The sequence below is a fragment of the Euprymna scolopes genome, chromosome 32, assembly GCF_053919585.1.
Source record: "Euprymna scolopes isolate OS-2025 chromosome 32, ASM5391958v1, whole genome shotgun sequence".
NCBI lineage: Eukaryota > Metazoa > Mollusca > Cephalopoda > Sepiida > Sepiolidae > Euprymna > Euprymna scolopes.
In genome coordinates, this window is record NC_136513.1 from 20507049 (window position 1) to 20532984 (window position 25936).

Consider the following 25936-nt stretch of genomic DNA (forward strand, 5'->3'; position numbering starts at 1 on the left):
TGCCTTTTAGACATCAACCAGCTTTATGCTCTTTGTGTGAGTCGATTTATATGTAAATTAGCTTAACTCTCACTCGAGCTCGCAGGGAGATCTCTTCTCTGCTACAGGGCCCCTCACCAAAAACGGTTGTGGGAATATCACCACCGTTTGACACTGATGCGTCTGTAGCAGAAGGTGATCGTAGAATTTAGGTACAGTAATCTCTTGCGAGTTTCTTGGGCCACTGAATTGTCCTCCCTGCTCTCGTTTTCTATGATTGAGTTGCTTGTTCAGTTGTTTTTATCGGTGACTGTGAACGGTTCAAAATGTCTGTGTCAGGTGCATCCAACACGGTGGTTTTGCAATCAATATGGGCTTTCCTTAATCTGTCCACAGACACCATCTTGGTGCGACCATTTATATTCAGCTTGAAATAATTTTTTCCTTGCCAAAACTTTGAATGGTCCCATATATGGAGGGCTCAAAGGTCCACGGACCGCGTCATTTTGAATGAATACATGAGTCCATTTATCCATATCTCCTGGGACATGTGCTGAAATTATTTGTGGATGACGACACAGGGGAGGTAGTCTCAAAAAATATGTCCAAAGCCATGAAACGTACGACGAGATGTCTGTGTTGGATGAATTTTCAGGTGTGAACATTGTACCAGGTAAAGCCAGGTTAGTGCCATACAGCAGTTCTGCACAATTGTTCATTGGTAGGTTGAAAACGATGAACGAGTGCAAATGCTCTAGCAAACTAAGAACACAATTGTGCAGCACAATTGTGTTCTTAGACCATTTGCCAAGTCTAAACGAGGAGGTTGAAATTGCTGAGCGAGTGTAAGTGGATCTGCACATTCTTAGTCTGCAAGTGCGTCTGCAGAGTCTAGACAATAAGGTTGAAGTCAGTTACACAAAGGCTTGCAAGTTGCAAGTACAGGCGAGTTTGTACCCATGTCAGAGTGCATCGTTCGTGTTGATCGGGTTCCATATGCGTTGGTTGAATCAACGAATGTCCAGTCGTCGAGTTTTTCAATGTGTGTATCGCAGCTAACTCATTTTAAACTGGTGACTTCTTCCATAACGACCAGTCGTTGAGTTTTTCCATGAGGTGGGTTAGTTATTATCTGCCTTTGAAGCGATACAAATAAATAAATAAATATAATAATAATAATAAAATAATAATAAAAAATTACAAAGTAATAAAATAAAACAGCAAGTAAAATAACAATAATAAAATAAATTAAAAAATAATAAAATAAATAATAATAATAAATAAAAAAATATAATAAATAAAAACAATAATAATAAATAGATAAATAATAATAATAATAATAATAATAATAATAATAAAATAACACAGAATAATAAAATAAAACAAGTAAAGAATTAATAAAAAATAATAATATAAAAATAATAAATGAAAAAATAATAAAAATAAAATAACTAATAAAATAAAATTAAAATAATAAAATAAACAAGTAAAAAACAATAAGAATAAAAATAAAATAATAAATAAAATAAATAAATAAAAATAAAATAATAAATAAAATAAATAAATAAATAATAATAATAAGGAGAAGAAGAAGAGGAGGAAGAGGAGGAGCACTAGGTACAATCCCGAAAAACTTTGAAAAGAATGACAGAACTCGGGTATGACCGAAAAATACAATTGCAAATTACTTAGGACCTCTATCCAGTCATGGCTGACGGAACAAGAGCACGCTACCGTGGCCTTCGTTATTATTGTCTTTTAAGACGATCTTGACGCTACCCCCATGAAGTAAATAAAGGGTTCCGTTCGAAATTTCGTCCAAATTCCCGAGTTTGACAAGATACACCTGACGAAGGTCGGAGGTTACATCGACCGAAACGTTGTGAAAATAGCACTCAAGATGAAAACAGTAATTCGAAGAAGCCAAATAATACGAATAATCACTCCTCATCTCAAAAATTCAGAAAAGTAATTTGGTGAAGTTTCCAGTTAAGTACTGTTACTTGAGCTAACACCACTTTGAGAAGGTGGTAGGATTTTTTTCTTTGGGATTAACGACTAATTGGCTAATATGGCTCATTAATCTTATGTCTCTTAGGGAACTATTAGGTTGGCAAGAAAAAAAAATCCCTAATATATATATATATATATATATATATATTAGCATTGTAAATATGTCATTTTCATTTCATCTGGGTAGATTTTAAAATAGCTTAAGTTCATAGAGTAAATGCGGTATTGTGGTGATTGCAACTAGTTTTAGAGAATAGACCAAGTGGACGACCCCCGACCCTCCAATTCCCTTCGGGCTTCATGCCTAATCATGAAATTGTAACAATTTTTTGTTATATAACACCTGCCTGGCACTTTTTGTATGACTTAAGAAATGTACACACAATTTTTATGATAAATAAAGGACAACTCGCCCAGGGAGCAACGACTGATACTACCAGTCACGTTGTCCGATTCCAGCAGCAGGAGCAGACCCATGAAGCATTTGTTGTTAAATGTTTTTTTTTGTTGCTGTTGTTTTTAACCTAATGCAAACAAGATGAATATATTACATAATTCCTTGTATAAACTAGTGTATTCCGATTTCTGATTCCGAAACGGCACTAACTCTAGGCAGGTTGAACTGTCTTCCTTTAAAAGAAATGTGCACAGACATCCCTCTACTCAACTCCCCACAATCACCTATTCCCTAATAGTAACCCTTTATGTTTCAAGTGGCAAAAGTAACGAAAAAAGATTGTATTTTTTGTGAAAATTCGCAGGGTTGTAAAATAACGAAAATTATCTAATTGTTCACACCATAATAATAAAAACCAAAAGGACATGTTATCGTAGCCTCACCACTGTGACGGCGAGACTACTCAAATAGAATAATGACGCACAGCCCCAACTGTATGGCCTAATTGCGCACATAGCTGTATAAAGATCATTTCAGCTGCACGCACAGTTCCCTTCTACACCCACGCAAATTCTGTGGACTTATAAACGAAACCCTGCCTTTTCACGCGGACGTCTTGCAGAGCATTTTACATCACATAGATCTTTTTTTCATACAATCGGATTACGAAGAAAACAAATTTTCAAAAATATTTTTTCAGGCAGTGTTCGTGGAGCCGGCTCAATCTATAAATATTGCATTTTGTGCCAAAACCAAATAGTCGATCCTCCCCAACCAGCATGCTGTAAACATCAACGTCGATCTCTGTCCATGGGACGTTAAACGCGTGCATGCTTGATAATTAATCCTCTACGTAGAGATCGACTTTTTACCCTAATGGATTTTTACTCTTTTCTATCTCTTTGCTAAAGTAAGCGATGGACTTTTATGTTGTTTCATTCTTCCTAAAAAGAACTGGTTATTTCTAACCAAGAACTTTCATTTTTCTACTTCATTTCATTCTATTACCTCAGTCGCAGGAAGAGACTTTCAATTAAGAAGAAAATTTCTTGTCTTCTCTTCTGACTTTATATCGATTTTGAGAAAATAAATTTTGTATTAAATTTATTCATCCGCCTCAGTTATCTTTGCTTGATTGTTCAACTCCATTTTACACATTATTTTTATTTTTTGAGTTCTCGGGACTAACTTCGACACCCGTTAGTCCTGAAACAATGTCTTCATTGCTCAGGAACATTTCTTTATATACAATTTCATGGGACTATGAAATTCATAAGCAGTCCCCAGTTGCATGTATATCTCCATTAAAGGAGATGACATTAGATTTTTTTGGAGCTTTTTTCAACGTCCCCATACATACAGCGCTTGGTATTTCCGAATGGTAACCCATTTGGTAATGAGAAAGCTCAATGTTGTTTAACTTTGGTGATCTAAAAAGAACCGGTGCATCTACATGCTTATGGGTCCTGGATATGATCTTAAACTATATCCGAGGGTGAGGCCCCAATTTGCGAATTTTGGTGAGTGTGAAGTCACCCTTTAATTACCATTGTTCACAGGTCCACTCTGACCCGGTAGTACCAGTGATTGTTATAGGTTAAATAGACATCGACTTGAAATTAAAAAAAATATATTCTCTTAAAAAACTATTCTTCAAAATAACTGGATTCGGCATTAAGTAACCTGAAAAGGGTTGATACGCCATACAATAAAAACAACCAACCAACCAACTCCACGCTTATGCCGTGAGCTAGTGTATAGCCATGAGAGGATTGTATTTGGGCCTCGAATATGAAATGTTGTTTTGAATATTTGGTTAACTTGCAGGATGAAATATCTTCATGTCAGGTTGACCTTTACACAGAGATCGAGGACATTCAAGAATGAGGTCTAGTAGGTAATTGAAACTATCATTTATTTTATGTGTGTGCAAACAAACTAACAATAAAATACAAAAAGTATGATTACAAACACATGTAAAAGTATTTTTATTATTTTAGGAGTTGGGTTGAAGCGATTCAATTTGTTGTAAGTATCAGGTTTTATTGTTTCTTCATAATTTCAATGTTTATATCATTTCTTTATAATTTCTATTTTTATGTTATTTCTTTATAATTTCTATTTTTATATTATTTCTTTATAGTTTCTATTTTTATATTATTTCTTTATAGTTTCTATTTTTATATTATTTCTTTATAGTTTCTATTTTTATATTATTTCTTTATAATTTCTATTTTTATATTATTTACTTATAATTTCTATTTTTATATTATTTATATATGATTTCTTTTCTTATATTATTTCTTTATAATTACTATTTTTGTATTATTTCTTTATAATTACTATTTTTGTATTATTTCTTTATAGTTTCTATTTTTATATTATTTCTTCATAGTTTCTATTTTTATATTATTTCTTTATAATTTCTATTTCTATATTATTTCTTTATAATTTCTATTTTATATTATTTCTTTATAATTTCTATTTTATATTATTTCTTTATAATTTCTATTTTATATTATTTCTTTATAATTTGTATTTTTATATTATTTCTTTATAATTTGTATTTTTATATTATTTCTTTATAATTTCTATTTTTATATTATTTCTTTATAATTTCTATTTTATATTATTTCTTTATAATTTCTATTTTTATATTATTTCTTTATAATTTGTATTTTTATATTATTTCTTCATAGTTTCTATTTTTATATTATTTCTTTATAATTTCTATTTTATATTATTTTTTTATAATTCCTATTTTTATATTATTTTTTTATAATTTCTATTTTTATATTATTTCTTTATAATTTCTATTTTTATGTTATTTCTTTATAATTTCTATTTTTATATTATTTCTTTACAATTTCTATTTTTATAATATTTCTTTATAATTTCTATTTTTATATTATTTCTTTATAATTTCTATTTTTATAATATTTCTTTATAATTTCTATTTTTATATTTATTTATTTCTATTTTTATGTTATTTATTCATAGTTTCTCTTTTTGTATTATTTCTTTATAATTACTATTTTTGTATCATTCCTTTATAGTTTCTATTTTTATATGATTTCTTCATAGATGCTATTTTTATATTATTTATTTATATTTTCAATTTTTATATTATGTATTTATAATTTCTATTTTTATATTATTTATTTACAATTTCTATTTTTATATAATTTCTTTATAATTTCTATTTTTATATTATTTCTTTATAATTTCTATTTTTATATTATTTCCTTATAATTTCTATTTTTATATTTCTTTATAATTTCTATTTTTATATTCTTTATAATTTCTATTTTTATATTTCTTTATAATTTCTATTTTTATATTATTTCCTTATTATTTCTATTTTTATATTTCTTTATAATTTCTATTTTTATATTTCTTCATAATTTCTATTTTTATATTTCTTTATAATTTCTATTTTTATATTTCTTTATAATTTCTATTTTTATATTTCTTTATAATTTCTAGTTTTATATTTCTTTATAATTTCTATTTTTATATTTCTTTATAATTTCTATTTTTATATTATTTCCTTATTATTTCTATTTTTATATTTCTTTATAATTTCTATTTTTATATGATTTCTTCATAGATGCTATTTTTATATTATTTATTTATAATTTCTATTTTTATATTGTTTCCTTATAATTTCTATTTTTATATTTCTTTATAATTTCTGTTTTCGTATTATTTATTTATAATCTCTATTTATCTATGATTTCTTTATAATCTCTATTTATCTATGATTTCTTTATAATCTCTATTTATCTATGATTTCTTTATAATTTCTATTTTTATATTATTTATTTGTAGTTTCTATTTTTATATTATTTCTTTATAATTTCTATTTTTATATTATTTCTTTATAATTTCTATTTGTATATTTATTTATTTCTATTTTTATATTATTTCTTTTTTTCTATTTTTATATTATTTCTTTAAAATTTCTATTTTTATATTATTTCTTATAATTTCTATTTTTCTATGATTTCTTCATAATTTCTATTTTCATATTATTTATTCATGTTTTCAATTTTCATATTTATTTATAATATCTATTTTTATATTATTCGTTTATAATTTCTATTTTTATATTATTTATTTATAATTGCTATTTGTATATCATTTCTTTATAAGTTCCATTTTTATATCATTTCTTTATAATTTCTATTTCTATATTATTTCTTTATAATTTGTATTTTTATATTATTTCTTTATAATTTCTATGTTTGAATTTCTTTATAATTTCTTTTTTTATATTATTATTTATAATTTCTATTTTTGTATTATTTATATATTTCTATTTTTATATTATGTCTTTATTTCTATTTTTATATTATTTCTTTATAATCTCTATTTATCTATTATTTATTTATAATTTCTATTTTTATATTATTTCTCTAAAATTTCTATTTTTATATTATTTCTTTATAATTTCTATTTTATATTGATTTATTTCTATTTTTATATTATTTCTTTAAAATTTCTATGTGTCTATTATTTCTTTATAGTTTCTATTTTATACTATTTCTTGATTATTTCTATTTTTATATTATTTCTTTATAATTTCTATTTTTATATTATTTCTTTATAGTTTCTATTGTTATATTATTTCTTTATAGTTTCTATTTTTATATTATTTCTTTACAATTTCTATTTTTATATCATTACTTTATAATTTCTATTTTTATATCATTACTTTATAATTTCTATTTTTATATTATTTCTTTATAGTTTCTATATGTATATTATTTATTCATAATTTCTATTTTATATTTCTTTATAATTTCTATTTTTATATTTTTTTATAATTTCTATGTTTATGTTATTTATTTATAGTTTCTATTTTTATATTATTTCTTTGTAGTTTCTATTTTTCTATTTTTTATTTAGAATTTCTATTTATATATAATTTCTTTAGAATTTCTATTTTTATATTTCTTTATAATTTCTAGTTTTATATTATTTTTTTTATAATTTCTATTTTTATATTATTTATTTATAATTTCTATTTTTATATTATTTATTTATAATTTCTATTTTTCTATTATTTATTTATAATTTATAATTTTATATTATTTATTTATAATTTCTATTTTCATAATATTTCATTATACCTTCTCGTTTTAAATTATAAAAAAATCAATAATTTCAGAAAAATTGCTAAAATCCTCTCTCTTTTACAAATAGTCTCTTCTATTCCTTCTTGAATTTTTGCTCCAACAATAATCTTTAGCATTATAAAGAAACAGTCTGTTCTGCTTCTACACCAGACCAGTGAACTCTTTTCGTTTAAGTGTGTCCCCTTTTTTTTTTTTTTTTTTTTTGCTCATTTTATTGGAACTTTTCAAATTTTTGGTGTGTGGCTTTTTGCTTATTATCTGGAAATTCTTCAATGTTTTGCAATGATTTTGCATGGATTTATGTTATATTATATTTTTTGTCTAGACTTCCTAAATAGAATAAAGAAAACTGTTGTCTGTTCTCATTTTAAATGGAATTACAAGTATTTTGTATCATATGGATTATCTACTTTCATCTTGGATATCTTTTTATGACTTGTGTAATCCTCAACCTTTTTTGTAGATGTATCTTGTCAAACTCGTAATCTTTCTCTTGAACTCCAAAAATCTGCACCAAATTTTGAACGGAACCCTTTATCCAACCATGGCCTACTAGAAGTCTCAATTATATTCTTAGTATCGCCCACACTGAGGATTGAACCTTCAACCTCTAGAATAGTTTCACTTAGAACTGAATTTTCCCTAGTGTTTTATCTATTAAACCATGAGTCATTACATGTCAGTTCACAAGTGAAGATCAAAGAAAACATGAAAGAAAGAAACAAAAATGGACTTGGAAGAAAGAAGGATAGACAAAGATCTGGTCAGAAATTAGTTAGTTTGGAAGTCAATTTCTAAAAGCCGTCCAGCATGTGCAAGCATGATGATGATGGGGAAGAGGAGGAGGCAGAGTTAATTTAAAAAAAGTAACAACAAGAGTTCTTTTATAACTGTTTAAAACTTAACTTAATATTTTAACAAATTTCATCATTTCTGGGATTTTTTTTCTTTATAAATAATTTTTAAACTGAAGTTGAAAAACTTTCACTTCTTCAACTTCAGTTTGTTCTGAGAAGGGCAGATGAACAACAAGTTTCTGATCAGGAAATAGAGACATCAGTTAATGAGCTCAGTTCAGGACTGGTCGAGTGTAATGACCAGAACACAGCTGTAGAGGTAAATGTTATCTAGATTGGTCGAGTGAACAGATGGATTAGAGATACTAGTATACTGTCCGACGAAGTATAGGCAAAATATCAACAAGAGCAGATGATCAAATCAGCTGAAACAAATGTTGCCAGACAGTTTATTAAGCTTTGGACATTGCCTTCTTCTCTGCTAGTGATGGGAGGAGAGGAAAAAATAATGGGGTCACAGAAGTCTGGAGCCTGACCCCTTCGTTTATAATTGATTTGTAAGCCATTTCATTTCATCTCATCATTTGGAACTTCTAACCAAAACTGGCTACTTTTCTGACTTACTCTCCCTCTGAGCCTTGTGACATCACATATCTTTTTATCAATTGCTACGAAGTTAAGCAACATTGAGCCTGCCACATGCTAAAAATGGGTGACTATTTGGTAATACCAGGTGAGGTATGTGCTCGGGACCTGGAGAAGGATGGGCGCTGTGCAGGCTATTCTTGACCAAGACACACTGCATGAAATAATGCAGTGCCTCCATAACACTGGAGGATTAAAGGACTGTTCTTCTAGCTGACCTCTGAGTACCTAAACTGATCCTGACTGAACCCAATTTCCTGTCTATAAGCCAACATTCCCAGATGAATCCACATCATTGGCGAGTATGTCTTTAATATTGACTAACAATACCTTAAAAAAATAGTGTAACCCCAAACGTGTGGCTCCCTCGTCTGATCGCCGACTCCCAACATCGTGTATCATGGATTTTTCGTTCGACTATTCTTCTTATGGCTGGATCGTCATTTTCTCGCTGATGACTGTCGATAGGAACATGCACAGTTTCACAAAAGTAGAATTATAATAAATCGTGGAACAAACAAAGGAAAAACACAAACACCAATGTTCACATAAATTGACTGTTGGGCTTGTGAGTGTGTTTGTGTTCTCCCCGTTCTATCGATGTTACATTTCACAGTCAACTCTAAATGTCCAACTGTAGTCATTATCAACTCCCATCCGCTGTCAAAGGCATCTAGTTGTCAACTGACTGTCCCCTCTACGTTGGTATCTCAGGTCGCCCACCCCACCACGGCTACCGGAAGCTGCCCTTTCCTGTTTTATCAGTAGGTTTCTATTGTTATTGTTTGCTACTTTCTATCTATTGTTGATTGTAGGATATTTCCTATTTCTTTGTGTATTCAAGATCATTTCCTATTCTTTTGTTTATTCCCCCCTCCCTCTCAGCACTTAGTGGCTCAAATCCACCTCAGGGCCACTTTATAGTATCACAATAGCAACAATTCTGGAATCAATGCCAAGGTAAGAAATTGTCTCAAGATTCAAACATTTTGAGATGCAAGATGCACCTCTACATATTAATAGTAAATGAAAACTTAGCATGAAAAACAAAACCTTTTTTTTTTTTTACTCATGTTCATCCTTAACAAGGCATATTTCCACTTGAATGTAAGGGGCTACTATTTAGGATCATACTTAGAAAAGATTAACAAGATGTTGGTTTACATTACATTTAAACTTCTGCATATCAGTATGGTTAGGGAAGTAGGTAGCAGGAAGGGAATTCCAAAGTTTAGCTGTTTGAGGGAAGAAACTAGAGTAGAAAGCTTTCTTACATCTAGGTACCTCAACAGTGAAGGAGTAAAATTTTGTTGCGAAGCAGGTTTGTTAGGGATATGTATGTCGAAGGGGCACACGTGCAACGAGTTCATCAGAGCTCATTCCATTGAAATACTTGTAAAACAGGCACAGAGATGCAACATTGTAGCGATGGGACAGGGGTTGGAGCTTAGTTGACAAAATGGAACCTATTTATTAGATTGAAAACTCTTTTTGGGGCCTTATCCAAGAGGAAGAGGCTAGTGGTAGATGTGCCAGCCCAGAAATAAATAGTATTTTCAAGTTTCACAATATCTTTTTTATTAAATTGTTAGTTGAAAGTACAGAGTAGTTACAAAACACCATTCCCTCTACATGTTAAGAATGGCTTTCTATAAACAATAAGTTATTGTTTCTGCGAGGTGACTTAAATGCATAAGTACCAAACCTTTTTTAAAATAAGAATGAAAGAGTTTATTTTAGTGGCAGAAAGTTGGACAGTATTCAAGTGAGGAAAAGGAAGCATTGAAATTTTTTGGCTGTTGAAGGGTCAGTTATTTTAAGTGAAGTATCCAGTGGACTGGAACAGGAGGGAGAGAGAGAGAGAGAGAGAGAGAGAGAGAAGGGATACCTTTCTATAACAGAGCTACTAGCACGATTAACAGCAGCCGTACTACAGCTAAGATATGCAAATGACCAAGCCAGCTTCATGAAGTGACGTCATAGTGGAGACAAAAAGGACACACATGGCCGGAGAATGATGGAGAAGCACGTGTTCGAGACATGGCCGTAAAATAACAGCAAACGACATGTGGGTGTTAAGATCATCTTAAAAAGACATGGGAAACGAGATAAACTAAATGAACTGTTTAAAACAAGATGCAATGTGTTGTTGGAAATACCAAAAATAAATGCCTTTTGCCAGAAAAGAAAAATACTGAGCCGAATTTTCTTTTCTTTTCCTTTCCTTTGTTTCTTTGCAAGACTTTAATCTACAACGTATTGGGTCCATTAAAATGTTACAAAAGATTATTCTGAACCATTAAAAATGTGCACAACGTGACATTTCTTCTTGACCATGAATCATTAGAGAAGCCAAAGAAGTTCCTTAGACGACAGATGGAATCAACATACCCTGTAAGCTGATTGGTCAGTATTTGACCAAATCATCTCACAGGGATATTGGTTCAAGAAAGAAAATAAATCTTTATTTTTATTCATGACTGCTACAAACTGAACTGACTACTATAACTAAGCAGCGTTTAATAATTTGATCTTGGAACAATTCATTTGAAAATAGAATTGTTCACCTTAAAAACACCAGATTAAACATTTGTTTTGAAGCAAAAAAAAGCTTTAATAACATACAATGACTGACTAGACTAAGCCCAAGTACATAAACATATATTTATTACAATATCCACAAACACAAATGAAAACAGCAACACTACAATACAGAGCAATACAATGAAGTGGTGCTCACTTTCGTGGTGGCTCTACCATGAGCAGTACATAATATCATTCACTCCAGAGTCTTACTCTGATTCAATGGGAAATAAAAACATACATTCACTTCCGGTGCTAGGACTCTCTCTCTGTCCCTCAAGGGAAGTAACTCTCTGGTCTACTCCATAACCGGTGTTGTTTGCCCTTATTCCCCTACAATATATAGTAGTGACATGGTTAGTGTTACTTCTCTCACTTACTCAGTCTTTGAGCCATATGATATCACATCTGTTTCTATCAATTCCCACAGGAGGTTCAGCTGGCATTCAACTTCATCAGCTGAACCCAATTGAACCCCATTTCCTGTTATTCCCAACTAATGAATTAATACTTGCCTGATATTTAATATTATTCATTATAATGTATTTTTTGTTTGTTGTTGACTTTTGAATTTAGTTTTCAAATTTTCTAGCAATTTAATTATTAAATTCCTTTTATATTTTATAGTTACGTCCTTTTCAACCTGAGAATCAAATGGCAACGGCTCCTCCACCGCCTTATTCACCACCTCAAATGGAACCAGGTAAGCGAAATTAAGATTTACTTTACAACTGTTGCAATACACATGACAAAGAACGCTGATTGCTAAGATACTGGCGGGTTATTTCCCCTTATGCAGTGAGACCTATGTGAGGGAATGTAAAGTGATGCTATCCTAGCCCCTAGAGTGAGAAAAATCGTCCTACCTCAGACGGTAGTGGTAAAGAACACTTATTTCCTATGCTAAATGCATTCCAGAATTGGCGGAATATCCCTGTCCTATCTAAGATAGAGATTCCAACCTGGTAGTGAGTTAATGAACATTTGTGTTGTTTTGTCATGGTGGAATAGTGTATCTCCTTTGCATTTGTCTGTGTATTTAATGTGTATATTTGTACTTGGGCACAGTCTAGTTAGTCATTGTACATTATTTATGCTGATTAAGTATTCTATATTTTAGGTTGATTAAATTAACTAAAAGATTCGAATACTTACATTACAGACTTTGCAGTATCTAAGTTGAGTTGTGAGCTATGTTTACTTTCAGAACAGTTTCTGATGGTTAGTTGTTCTATACAAGTCTTAGAGGTGGCTGGTTCTCAGTAAACAGTTCTTGAGTTGGAAGCCACAGAGCAAAAAATTCTTCCCGTGTTGACATGAAGAAAAGGTTTAATTTTTATGGAGCAATTCTGGTTTCTGATTGGTTGGTAGCAGAATGTAAATTATTTGATTCGTCAGTTCTTAGCAGCATCGTGAATAAATAGAATCTCCCAACTGTGAGGCCCCATACCCTCCATTAGTCAAAAATATTGCAACAATTGTGCAAGGGAAATAATTGTGAAACTTTTATCTGAATTATTTTTAGGTCATCATCAATTATTAGCGCAGATGTAGCAGTACTAACACAGAACTATTTTCTCTAGTGAATCATGCCCCACCCCCTAATTCTTCGGCCACAGGCTGATATATCAGATAACAGTGCACATTGATTCATCTGCTCCTAAAAGACTTTAGGGAACATCAGGAAATCAAGACCAAATCTCCAGCCAAGAAACATCTTCCTCTTCTCTCATGCCCCCTATCCACCGGACTCTACATAACTATACGGTCCCCATCCAGTGGCAACTGCTATCTGCCGGGACTTTGACGAGAAAGGCTGATTAACTCAACAGACCCCTAAGAGAACTTTCATTCTTCCTTCTTCACCTGTTTTCAACTTTCTGCTGCAAATTAATTCTATTTATTTGTTATTGTTAAAAGGAGTTTGTTATTGTTCCATTTGTCAGGAGGGTTTAGAAGACCCTTCCCCTCCTCTACCAGTTGTAGGATTGACTCTTGGTAATAAGTTTAATGGCACTATATGTTTGTTTAGACTTAAAGGAATATCAACATAACCAATGCTGGGTTCTGCATCTAACTGATGCATCACTAGATACTAGATGGTAGATACCCTACTGCCAGATTAATTAAGACTAAGAAAAGCAAAGAAATTATTTTCAACATATTTTTAATATGGATATCTTATTTTGGAGCTCCCAAATGGTTTTTAAGTTATAATGGAGGCAAGTTTAATAATGAGGGTTACCGACAAATGAATGAAAAATTGAATATTGAAACATGCTCAACAGCTGCAGAAAGTCCATTTAAACATGGCACTGTCGAACTTTACACCTTTGTTAATTATTTGAATTTTTAGCCATAGAGTTGCTTTTTAGGAGTTTTACCCCCAACCCACCCATCTTAAGAACGGCTTTTGGAATAAACATAAATTCTATTTATTTGTTATTGTTAAAATAAGTTTGTTGTTCTTTTTTGTCTTCTTAAATATATTTTATTAGTGGGTACAAACCAGAGTATTACTAATCGACCCCCGTAGAAATTTCACAGCACGTTCTACATCGATCTGTATAATTTACTAATAAATAAAATGTTTACTTTTGAAAATAATATTCCTTTTGAAATGATAAATGCTTGTAAGGGTCAGTATTATTAAGAAAACTAGTGGGGGTACCCGGTGTTGCCCGAGTGTTTGTTTCCGGGACGGGGAGGGGGGAGTTTTAAAAAATGTTATGGTAGGTAAGTAGGAAGGATCAAACCCGGAGTCATGAGTAAAAGTAGGAAAATAAAGTGTGAAAAAAACAAAACAAAAAAACATCTGCAACGTTAACAGTTCGGCCACCAAGAAAAGTCCATTCCAGTTGTTTAGGAAAAAAAAAAAAAAAAACGACTACAGAAGGTCGGCGCGAATGTGAAAATATAATGTGAATTGTCCAGCACGCTAACCACTACGCCACAGAGCACTGCAGTTTAGTTTAGTGATTTTAAATAACTTCACATGAAAGAACTACGAAGCCAAACCGGTGTTCTCTTCTCAACTGTTCCTTGTGAACGATCCCCAAATGGTGTTAAGTGGTGGCAGGGGGAGGAGGAATTTATTAGAGAGAAAATATTTTACCACTTCCATTGATCTTAACCGATTTTGGCCGTGACTTCTCAGCAGAAAAAAGTATAGAAATCTAAGATTATCGAGGAATTTGAGAAATAATAAGCCTATAACACACCTCAGATATTGTTCTGCCGTTTGTGCATATTATATTTGCATGAAATATCTTGATTTTTAATCCTATTAATGTCAAAATCAGACGGGAAAAAATGAGTTCATTTTATTTATATAGAGATGACTATCTTCTTTTTTTTTTATTAGATAAATTATTCATGATGTTTTACATCAGATTAAATAAAATTAATCAATTAGAGTCCAACGACGCCAGAAAATGAGCAAAATGAAAGAGATGACTTTGGATTTACACTAGTTTCTTCCGGTTGATCTGTGCAAATCAATAATAAACTGACAATTTACGACGCTTAAAACATGCACATCCCAAAAATTAGAATTTTCACTTTTGACAAATAATGACGACAATTCGTTTGTTTATTAAAACATTTAGTAAAACACACACACACACACACACACACACACACACAAATGCACCAAAAAATACATATTTAGTATTCCCCACCCCCACCCATTTTTCTTAAAATAAATATTTTCTTATATTAAAATGAATTGTTTGCTTGATGTATATGACTTTTTTTTGGACCGGACCATGTCATCGTTTCGTAGAACATTACATTGTTTTGTTTTTTGATTCCCCGACAAAAGGAGGGTGAACTTGTAAAGTCCGTTCGTTCGTTCGTCCGTCTGCACTTATCTAAATAACTATGCCTTGCATTTCTTTGAAATTTTGCACAAACATTAAACATGATACGAGTAAAAAAGTAACAGAACGGATTTTCTGGGAAAACTCTGGTTGATCCCCTAGGGGTGCCTGTTGGATTAAAATGGCTAAAATTGACACTTTTGCGCTTATTAAAAAAAATTGATGCTTTGGATTTTTATAAAACTTTCTGAAAAGTTGTAACAGAACTTAAATTTACATATGTTAAGGCCTAAAACTGCACCGTTTGTCCATTTTACATACATTATACATGCATGCTTCACTTGTTTATTTCATTGTTTATTAAATTGACTAACATTTTAGATGTGTTGACGTTCATGTTGTTGATTGATGCTAGATTTTCCCTAGATGTTTCCTAGTCCAATAAGGTGTTTTAATCAGCTGTCCTTCCATTATCGTATCTACGTCGTCTTTATCTTTTTCTTCCCTAAGTATTTTCTTTATCTGCTTGAATACATAGTTGGAACTTGAATGTTCTATGCCTTCCACTCATCTGCATCTTCCTGAATCGTACACTATGCATGTGTGTGTGTGTGTGTGTGTATGTAATTGTTTAGATGCTTATTTCCTTTGTCAGGTTTGATGCATGTCAGGATTTGTTTGGTCTTGCTGTTAAGCATGGTCCTTTGAAATTATACTCGTTTGGATATCTGAATCTGTAGATCCAGGTATATCCTTTCTAATGGGTGTCTGCAATTTATTTTCTGTATTCGGAGTAAAATTGTTCCTAAAGCTCGGCTTGACATTCACGGAGAACATGAGTTGGAACAGAGACATTGAGGGCATTGCCAAGGCTGCTGCAAGGAAGGTGGGTTCTCTCTACTGTGCTAGAGAGTTACTTACACCAGTGAGTATCCTGTACCTCTACAAGATCACCATCCGCCCGTGTATAGAGTATTGTTGCCACATTTGGGCTGATGCATCTGCTACTAGTCTCTCTCCTCTTAGACAGGGTTCAAAAGAGAGTCACCAACCTAATAGGTCTCACACTATCAGCTAGACTCCAACTGCTGTCCCATCAACGAAATGTTGCATCCCTCTGCCTGTTTTACAAGTATTTTAATAATAGGTGCTCTGACGAATGACAAGCCCTTGTCCCCTCCCTGGACATAAATACCACTGACAAATATGACAAGCAGCAAAATCCCACCCCTGCACAGTAAAAATCCCTAGATATAAGAAAGCCTTGCACTCTAATAGTTTCTTCCCTAGGACTGCTGGACTGAAATTCCTTTCCGAGTTCCTGCTTTCCTGGCTATACTGACATGCAAAAGTTCAAGCGTAATGTAAAGACACATGTTCCTACTCAATTCCCAACATAATACCCCTGCAAATTATGCCCTAGATAGTAGCTCCCTACATCAAAGTGGCACTGTGCCTTGCTTTGGGTGAAAATGTAATTAAAAAAAAAAAGTGGAACTGTAGTGTTGTTCTGAAGGCTGAATTCTAGTAGCATTTCGATTGATCCGTTCACCATGATGTCAGTGAATGTGAATGACTGACGTGATCGTCATCGGTCGTTGTTTATATTGCGATATGGTTCTGTTGTTTGTCTTCTCTGAGTTTTCCATTCTTCCGTAACACAGTGTGCACAAGCCAATTGCATTTTTTCTGGGGTCCTTTAAAACTAACTGATCCAAGAAAAATTTGTAAATTGTTTCTCTTAATTATTTAATCTATTTTTTTTTTTTGCAATTAGGTTATCCAAGTGGCACCGGTTATAATTTGACGCAACCTACAATGCACGGAAACTACCCTGGGATACCATATCCTCAACGTGTCCAGTCGGTACCGATGAATTATAACATGGTACCTTACCCATCAGAATCAGCCATTCCTCAGAAAGAAACGATAATTATTCGAGAAGAGGATAGGTCAGGAGACAATTTTGCTGCTGGTAAGTTTGAAACATTGTTGTAAATGGGAGCACACATCTCTAGGAGAGGCTTTCTTCATCCGTCCAGTTTAAACTTAAGTTTGAAATATCATTACCATAATATCTGTTAGATGAAGGTGATTTGGTGCCAAAATTATCTGAATTATCTCCCTTGGAATTTTCTTTTTGTACTAATGAGTAGGGCTATGACAACAGAATATTCTTTTGATTGTTTTGACTCTTGAGTATATATCCGTTAATATCTTATATGTTTTTTATATAGAGTGATGTGGTTCTTGGTTGATTAACTTATATCGGATATATGCTCAAGCGTCAAAAGAATGATAAGAATATTCAGTTGTCCTAGCCCTAATAATGAATCACTGCTTATCAAAGCCAAAAAGCCACTCAAGAATAAGGATTAATAAATTTGACAGGTGAGACACGCTTTGATAGGTGAGACAAATTTTATTATTTAAAAGGATGGTTTAACAAGAAATTGTTAACATTGAACTTAAAAACCACTATGTTGCAGTCAGCTGGAAAACAGTCCATGGTATTGTTTCACAGGCGAGTAGTTCTTGGAAAGAAACTCTGCTCATGGAAGTTCTGTTTAGCCCCAGGTACACCGAGGAAGAAAGAAAAAAATATTTTTATTGTTTATAGAGAGATGAGCATAATCGCATTGACACATTGGTTCTCATTAAATCACCAAAGTTAAGCATTTCAGGTGTTGTATGTGCTCTCTGCTTATCTTAGCATTGTTTTCAGTCGTCTAGCACTTCTTATTGCCACTGGACTCAAGCAGTGTCGATTTAGGAGAGGTGTAGTTAGGGAGTGCGCAACCCTTGCCTCACAATTATACGTGTAGCTACCCTTACCAGGAGTATCCATTGTCTTTTGAGACTGAATGGAGGCATCATCAATAGAGAGAGGAGTTTTTTTCTGTGAATGTTTTACAGGGATTGAAGCTCAGTCGATCGTCTACCACGAAAATAATGAAAGAGTAGAGAAAGACTAGCAAGGCCTCTTCTGGGGAAAAAGAGGCTTTTAGCAAATGCACTCTTATGTGCGACTTTATAAAATTCATTGTGTTGAATAGCAACAACTTGTAAATGACGGTTCTTAATTTTTGAGATGAGGATTCGTTATTCATATTATTTGAAATCTTTGGACTACTGTTCTCATTTTGAGTGTTAAAAATAAAATAGGTTTAAGGTTCCCAAAATTAGTACGAGTACTGTCTGCAAGGCCCTATGGTGCGGTAGTTAGAATACTTGGAAAAAATCAATCATAAAATGTGATATTCTCCTGAAGGTTGAAGGTTCAATTCTCAGCATGGGCGACTGAAAAATACGATTGCAAATTACTTAGGGTCACTATCTAGTTAAGGCTGATGGAACAAGAGCATGATACCTCCATGAAGTAAATAAAGGGTTCCATTTGAAATTCCATTCAAATTCCCGAGTTCGACAAGATACACCTGAAGAAGGTTCAAGGTTACATTGATCGAAACGTCATAAAAATGAACAGTAGTTTGATGAACCCAAATAATACAAACTTGTGAGTTGACAAATAAGCTGTTCGCATTCCAACTAGTTTCGCTTTCTTTAAACATATAGGAACTCTTCCTATCTTAGGTTGAGCATATTGCGAAGTGATATACAAATTACCATTAGCGTATTAAGCGATGCTCTTTGTGTAAACAAATTGAGCTTAGGTATTTGGACAATGTCAAAACATTGTTAATTCACTGCCCTCATAGCAGCAACCAAATAGCGCAATGGTTAGAAGCTCCGATTGTCACTTGGGCGTCGGGTTTCGATCCTGGCTTGAGATAGTTGCCTGTCTCGCTGCACTGATGAACTGTGAAACAGTACTGTATGTGGATGACTATATATATATATATATATATATATATATATATATATATATATAGTCATGGATGGATGTTAAACTGATGATGATTATTTGTAGCATTTGGATTCATCGGACTACTGTCCTCATCTTGTATTTCATTTTCACAACGTTTCGGTCGATGTAACCTCCAACCGTCTTCAGGTGTATCTTGTTGAACTCAGGAATGTTTCTGTTGAGGTCAGGAATTTGGATAGCATTTCAAACGGAACCCTTTATTTACTTCATGGGGATAGTATGTTCTTGTTCAGTCAGCCGTGACTGGTAGGAGATCCTCAGTAATTCACAATTGCATTTTTTTTGGTTGCCCACACTGAGAATTGAACCTTCAACTTTCAGGAGAACATCACTTTTACAATTGATTTTTTCCAAGTACTCTAACCACTGTGCCACGGGTCCTCACAGAATTCCTAGGTTCAGCAGAAACATTCCCGAGTTCGACAATATACACCTGAAGCAGCTCGGAGGTTATATAGACGGAAACGTTGAGAAAATGACACTCAACATGAGAACAGTAGTCCGATGAATTCCAAATAATACGAATAACAAATCCTCATCTAAAAAATTCAGAAACGTAATACGATGATTATTGTTGTTATTAAGCATCATTCATTCATTATATATAAATTAAATGATTCGATTGTTGGCATTCATTTCCCTCGATATCTTTCCTGTTAGAATTTTTCCTAGAAAAACATTGGGTATTTATGGGAGGGACCATGTAAAGGTTGCCAATGTTCCCAAATGAAAGTGTTTTTTATGGAACAAACTGGATTCGAACTTAGCACACCTATGTTGTCTGTCCATGTTGTTAACTACCTACCCACTGTCACTTCTGCAATGATGATGGTGATAGTGGTGATGGTGGTGATGATGATGACTGCAAATTTGAACAAAATACTAATACTACATTGCTTTCTTGTCCATTTTTCAGGTCTCCTCATGGGTGAAGCTGCTGCCCTCAGTGTCGGATGTAACTGGGGCACAGAGAGTTGGAACAACGCGCCACCTACGGTCATCGAGAATACAGAAATTAACATTTTTGAAGAACCTTACGATAATAACTTTGACCTCTATTAGCCTTTGCAAACTAAACTTTCTCAATAAAAATGCCCAAAGTTGAGGTCAGTTAAAACAAAAAAAAAATAAATAAATACAAAGTCGACATTAAATATTCTAAGTTAGCTTTATTTATATACCCAAGTCTCTTTATTATTTCCCATATCGGAGGACAGTTCATTCCCCTATCAATCTATCTACCATTTATTCCTAATTATTTTGGATCCAAATTTATTTTATATGTGCAACCAGAACACTGAATTAACAATTTGAAAGTAAATTGGTGTCATTGAAAATAATTGCCTTTCTCGGCAGCATGAAACCATTGATATTACAAAATAAAATATGTAAATATCTTATTTAATAAATATATCAAATTCTTACCCTGGTAATTGAGTGCCATTGTCAATTTTTCTTTCAGTGAAATAATATACTTCTCATACATCTACATATCTCTCCTCTGATCTTGAGCGTGTGGTACAATGGGGTAAGAGGTAGCTGGTTACCTTTAATGCATCTAAAACCGAGCTCCTATCTTTATATCATAAACGCTCTGATCCCCATTTGGCATCAATTGAAATGGATGGCTCTCGTTTAGGGGAGGCCCCATGTTTTGATAAGCTTCTGGGTTTGACCTTTACTCCTTCAAAACGATACCGGTTGTGTAAATCCGTCACCTCTGTTAAAAGTTTTAGGCAGACATACAAACAAACATACATACATACACATATTTAAACAGACAGGTAAGATTTATATTATAGATGGATCAGTTCATTTATGTGAAATTTCGCCACAATAATTATTAATCATTATGATGATAATTTAGTGTCAAATTCTGCTTGGAGCATGACTCAAACAAAAATTCTTTTTATTTATGGTATATAGATTCCACAAAAGTTCTATCAACAATGACCTGCAGCTTTTGGGAAAGTAGATAATATCATGAGAAGCCGAAAAGCAAGTATGGCAATAAAAAATTCAGGTGATCACTCATCTCCCTCTCAATACAGACCAGTCTCCTGTGTGTCATGAGTACATTGCTAGAATCTGTGTTAAATAGAGATTAATTAACCACCTCAGCAAAAAATAACTCCTCTGTGACATGCAATATGGCTTCTATTCTGCTAGATTTGCTAACAGTTATATCTCAGGATTAGTGAATCTCTTAATAGAGGCTTTCTTTATAGGACAATTGCCCTTGACATATCAAAGGCCTTTGATAGGGTATGGCATAAAGGTCTACTCCACAAAATATCTAGCTACAGTATAGCTGGAAATGTCTTTTCAATTATTAAATCATTTCTCTCTGATAGGTTAATAAGAGTAATGGTTCATGAGCAAAAATCAGAAGCTCACAGTATTAATGCTGGAGTGCCTCAGGGGTCCATCCTGGGCCTTACTTTCTTCCTGATCTACATAAATGATCTCCCAAATCACATCTTAAGATCATTTGTAGACATTTATGCTGACAACACTACCATCTATCGCAACACTTCAAAGGCAGTAAGCGACCAAGTTCTCTCTGATTCTCTCTCCTCTGATCTTGATCATGTGGTGCAATGGGGAAAAAGGTGGCTGGTTAATTTTAATGCCTCTAAGACCAAGCTTCTATCTTTCCTATCATCAATCATCATCAATGGTCTGATCCTTGTCTTGTATCAATTGAAATGAATGGCTCTCGTCTTGGCTCCATATTTTGACAAATTTCTAGGTCTGACCTTTACTCTTGATCTGAGATGTAACACGTACATCAAATCTGTTGCCAAGGCTGCTGGGAAAATAGTGGGATCATTCTACCACCTCAGTAGATATCTACCTGCATGCACCAAGTATGTCCAAGGATGGAGTACTGTTGCCACATAGACGCAGGACCTGCTAGAAGCAGCTTATCTTGTCTTGACAGAGTTCAAAATAGACTTCTAACTTAGTGGGGGATGCTCTTTTCTTTTCCTTGCAATCTGTTTCCCACAAGAGACGTTGCGAGCCTATCTTTGCTTTATTGTTATTTTCATGGCAAGTGCTTGTCTGGGCTCCAATCCATGGTCCTCCCTGTCCTGACTTTCACGAAAAACACTCATTTAGTTGAACTCACTATCAATAATTTCCCCCACTTTTTATCTGTGCTTAAACCTAAACGTAGATTCCATGAACAAAGCTTCTTAGAATTGCATGCCTATGGAACTGAGTTGGAAAGCACGAAAGCAGAACAGACTACAATATGGTTGTCTTCAAGTCCAACATGAACAAGTTCTTGATGAGCCGTCCCCTTAAGTAATCCAATTTACCAAATTTCCACTACTAACGATGACTATGACATGTTCCCCTTGACCACTGAACACTTATTCACCCTTATCCTCGAGTGGCCTTTGGGCATTGATAAATGGTGACTCCATTATAAAAAAAAAAAAGATCTTTAATAATTATATACTACCTATGATGATCTACAGTAGTGAAACATGGGCCTTGACGTATCACCGAAGTGAAATCTTGGCAGTAGCACAAAGGAAGAATAATGTTGAACATCACTCTCTAAGACAGAAAGACAAACATCTGGATCCGCCAACAAACGAGTTATTGACATCAATACTGCAATCAAGACATCCAAACACAGATGGGTAGGGCACGTAGCCAGACAACATAACAAATGGTCTATCAGGACAACGGAATGGACATCTTGTGAACAAAGGAAACCAAAGGGAAGACCAAGAACGAGGTAAAGGGATGACCTGATACAATACATGGGTCCCACATGGCAGTGGATAGCTTGGTTAAATGACTAAAGTCCAGGGAGGGTTCCTCGTGGAGTGATAAAAACCTTATTAATTGATTAACCAGCTATTCAGAGTTCAGCATCAGCAGTGGCCCTGCTGTTTTAACAACATCGATGACCACGACTCTCCAAATTGTAGAGCCATGGTAATCTCGGGAAGACAATTACAGACGGTAGTTTCCCGTTGCTTTCCATCTTAATTGGAAGTGCATCCCCCCAGTGAGTTAAACATGCCCCCAGATACAAAACTGGAAACTTTTAAGACTTGGTGTGGTACATACAGCACCTAGCCTTCCCAAATGGTCATCCATCCGGTACTGGTCAGGCTCAACGTTGCTTAACTTTGGTAATCTAGTGAGAATCTGTGTGTCAACGTGATCGTGCCATGTGAGTTAAATGAAGTTATATTTATAGCCTCTGGGTAAGTCTATTATTTCTGAAATAGGTATATTAGTTTATCCAATAATAAAAGCAATACGCACATTTTTACTGAGAAGCAAATTAATTTTCAGAAACTTTTACTAATAGCCTAATAAAATAGTTTGGTTTGTTATATGTATATTTAAAAAAAAAAGTTATTAATAAAAATATTTTTTTCCATACAAGATGTTAGGTTGAAGATCTCACTTGGATTCCTATCTGATGGAATTTCTTCGACATGAAAGGTACAAAAAAAATTCCCTTTTTGTTTCTTTTTTTTTTTTAAATTGTGTAACACCATTTCTCTACACCCTCATTTTCAAGCTTTATTAATTGATTGATTAACCAGCCATTCTCTTGCTTTACATAAACTGTTTTGAATTATTACTTTTTAAGAATTGCTTTGCTCTGTTATTTGTACATTGTTTTGCATCTTACCACTCAAACATCATAACAGAGCTTAAAAATGATCAAAATCGAGACATCAGTTCACTTGTACCTTTATTCAGATAAAAAATATTGCCAAAAGGTCAGTATATATTTTACATTTTATTTACAAAGAAAAAAGTTGCAAAAGATATGAGGAAGATAGTAACAAAGTTTGTGATATTTTTATTATAGAGACCTTGGTACTTGTACAGTTTAGTCAAGACATTAAAAAATGAAAATATCGAAAAAAGGTTATATTTTATGTATCTGTTACGGAGTGAAGTTCTCTGAAAAAAAATTTCACTTAATTTCATCAAGTATTTTTTTTTTTTTTACAGAAAAAAGAAACAATTTGTTATGATACCGAGCAAAAGGTTCGATTTTTTAGGAAGAAAAGCTAGTATTAAAAGATGGGGAGGGAATGTCAGCGCTTTAAATTGAGTTATCTCCCTGTAGCGTGTTAAAAAAATTCCAAGATGGCTGACTTCAACGTGCTGTCATAAAAAACGTTTTTCCACCGTAAAAAAAACAAAAACTACTCAATCAAATTAAGTGAAATTTTTTTCTCGATTTTTCATTTTTTAATGTCTTGATTAAACTGTACAAATACCAAAACCTTTTGCGATGAATAATTAGTACATTTATTTATTTGCGGATTGTTATCCTCATCTTCATAGCTGTTTCACAACCTGACGAAGGCCAGAGGAATAGTTGGCTGAAACATCACGAAACAACAACTATGAAGATGAGGACAATATTCCACAAATAAATAAATATAGTTGCGATGCCTGTCTCTTTGCCCCGGGATCATCGTATTTTGAGGAGATGCAACTGAAAACAAGACCTTATACCAACATCAAACAATTTCTGGTGTAAAATTTTACAAAGAAAATTCAATGAGAATGTTTGTTTTTTTTTTTTTTTTTTCAAATAATGTTGAGGGGAAAGATTCACGTTCACATTCATAAAAATGTTTTCTTTGATTTTTAACTTTAGAAATTTTTATTTAGTCTAGTCTAGTTTAGTTAGCAACATAATCTATATATAAATACGATAGCATGCATGTTATTTTGTGTGTCATGGTTACATCTTTTTTCCTCAGAGTGACTGTTGTTTAATTGTCATGACCTTCCATTTCCAATAAATAATTGTTCTCAAGAGTTATTTATAAGTTTGGGTTTCAATTATAGCTGAAGGAACTAAAGTTATATATAATTTTTTTTTCTTCATAAGTTTTGGTTTCGATTCAAGTTGATGCACTCAAGTCATATGGATATATATTTTTTTATTTTTGAAATCACAACTTTATAAAATACAAGAATCGATAGAAAATTGACTCTATAATATATACGACATCTGCATAAATTAAAATACTGTATTTAACCATATTTTACAACCGGGCTATGCTGGGCGTTCCTGCTAGCTTAGATAAATACTTTTGCAGTTTTAACAAAAGAGCTACAATAGTATCAGGGCATCTCCATTTACGCTGAATATCCACAGAGTGTCAACAGTAATATATTACATATGAAAGAGTCCACTGTGAAATTTCCACAGATCCTGCTAGTAAGAAGTTAGAGAAATTAAAATATACAAAACAATGGTAATATAAAGTCCAGAGTTAGTAGCAGATTTATACAGGCTGTCCACATTCATTCTTAGGTATTGCTCTTGGTACTTAGTAGCAAACCTAATATTGTCTTTACAAACTTCCTCAGTACATTGCTAAAGCAATTTCATGTTGGTATGTACATTATCATCTACTCTTTCTTAAAAAATGTGATTGCCAAAGATGTAATGCAAAAAAAAAAAAAAAAAAATTTTTTTTAAATTCAACCTCATGTTGCTGTTGTGCCGAATGTGAAACACTTTCTTGGCCTTCAGGTTTTTTTTAGTTATAGCGAAAAAGGATAACTAACGATACCCATCTTTCTCACACTTTTGAAAGGCCTTGTGCCTAATTTGTTTTAAAATGTAAATTTTTTTTCCTAATTTTCCAAATAATATTTCA

At 32.7% G+C, this 25936-nt stretch overlaps 1 protein-coding gene across 1 annotated transcript in view; it reads left to right on the forward strand.

Moving 5' to 3' along the window:
- The window catches only part of LOC145256243 (uncharacterized), a 38756-nt gene extending 18067 nt beyond the window's left edge, over positions 1-20689 (forward strand). Inside the window, exons 5-8 of the mRNA XM_080114892.1 lie at positions 4390-4417; positions 12183-12258; positions 17154-17351; positions 20182-20689. Of these exons, the coding sequence (XP_079971018.1) occupies positions 4390-4417; positions 12183-12258; positions 17154-17351; positions 20182-20327 (448 nt within the window). The 3' untranslated portion in view covers positions 20328-20689. The remainder of the gene's footprint in view (positions 1-4389; positions 4418-12182; positions 12259-17153; positions 17352-20181) is intronic.
- The last annotated feature ends 5247 nt before the right edge of the window (positions 20690-25936 follow it).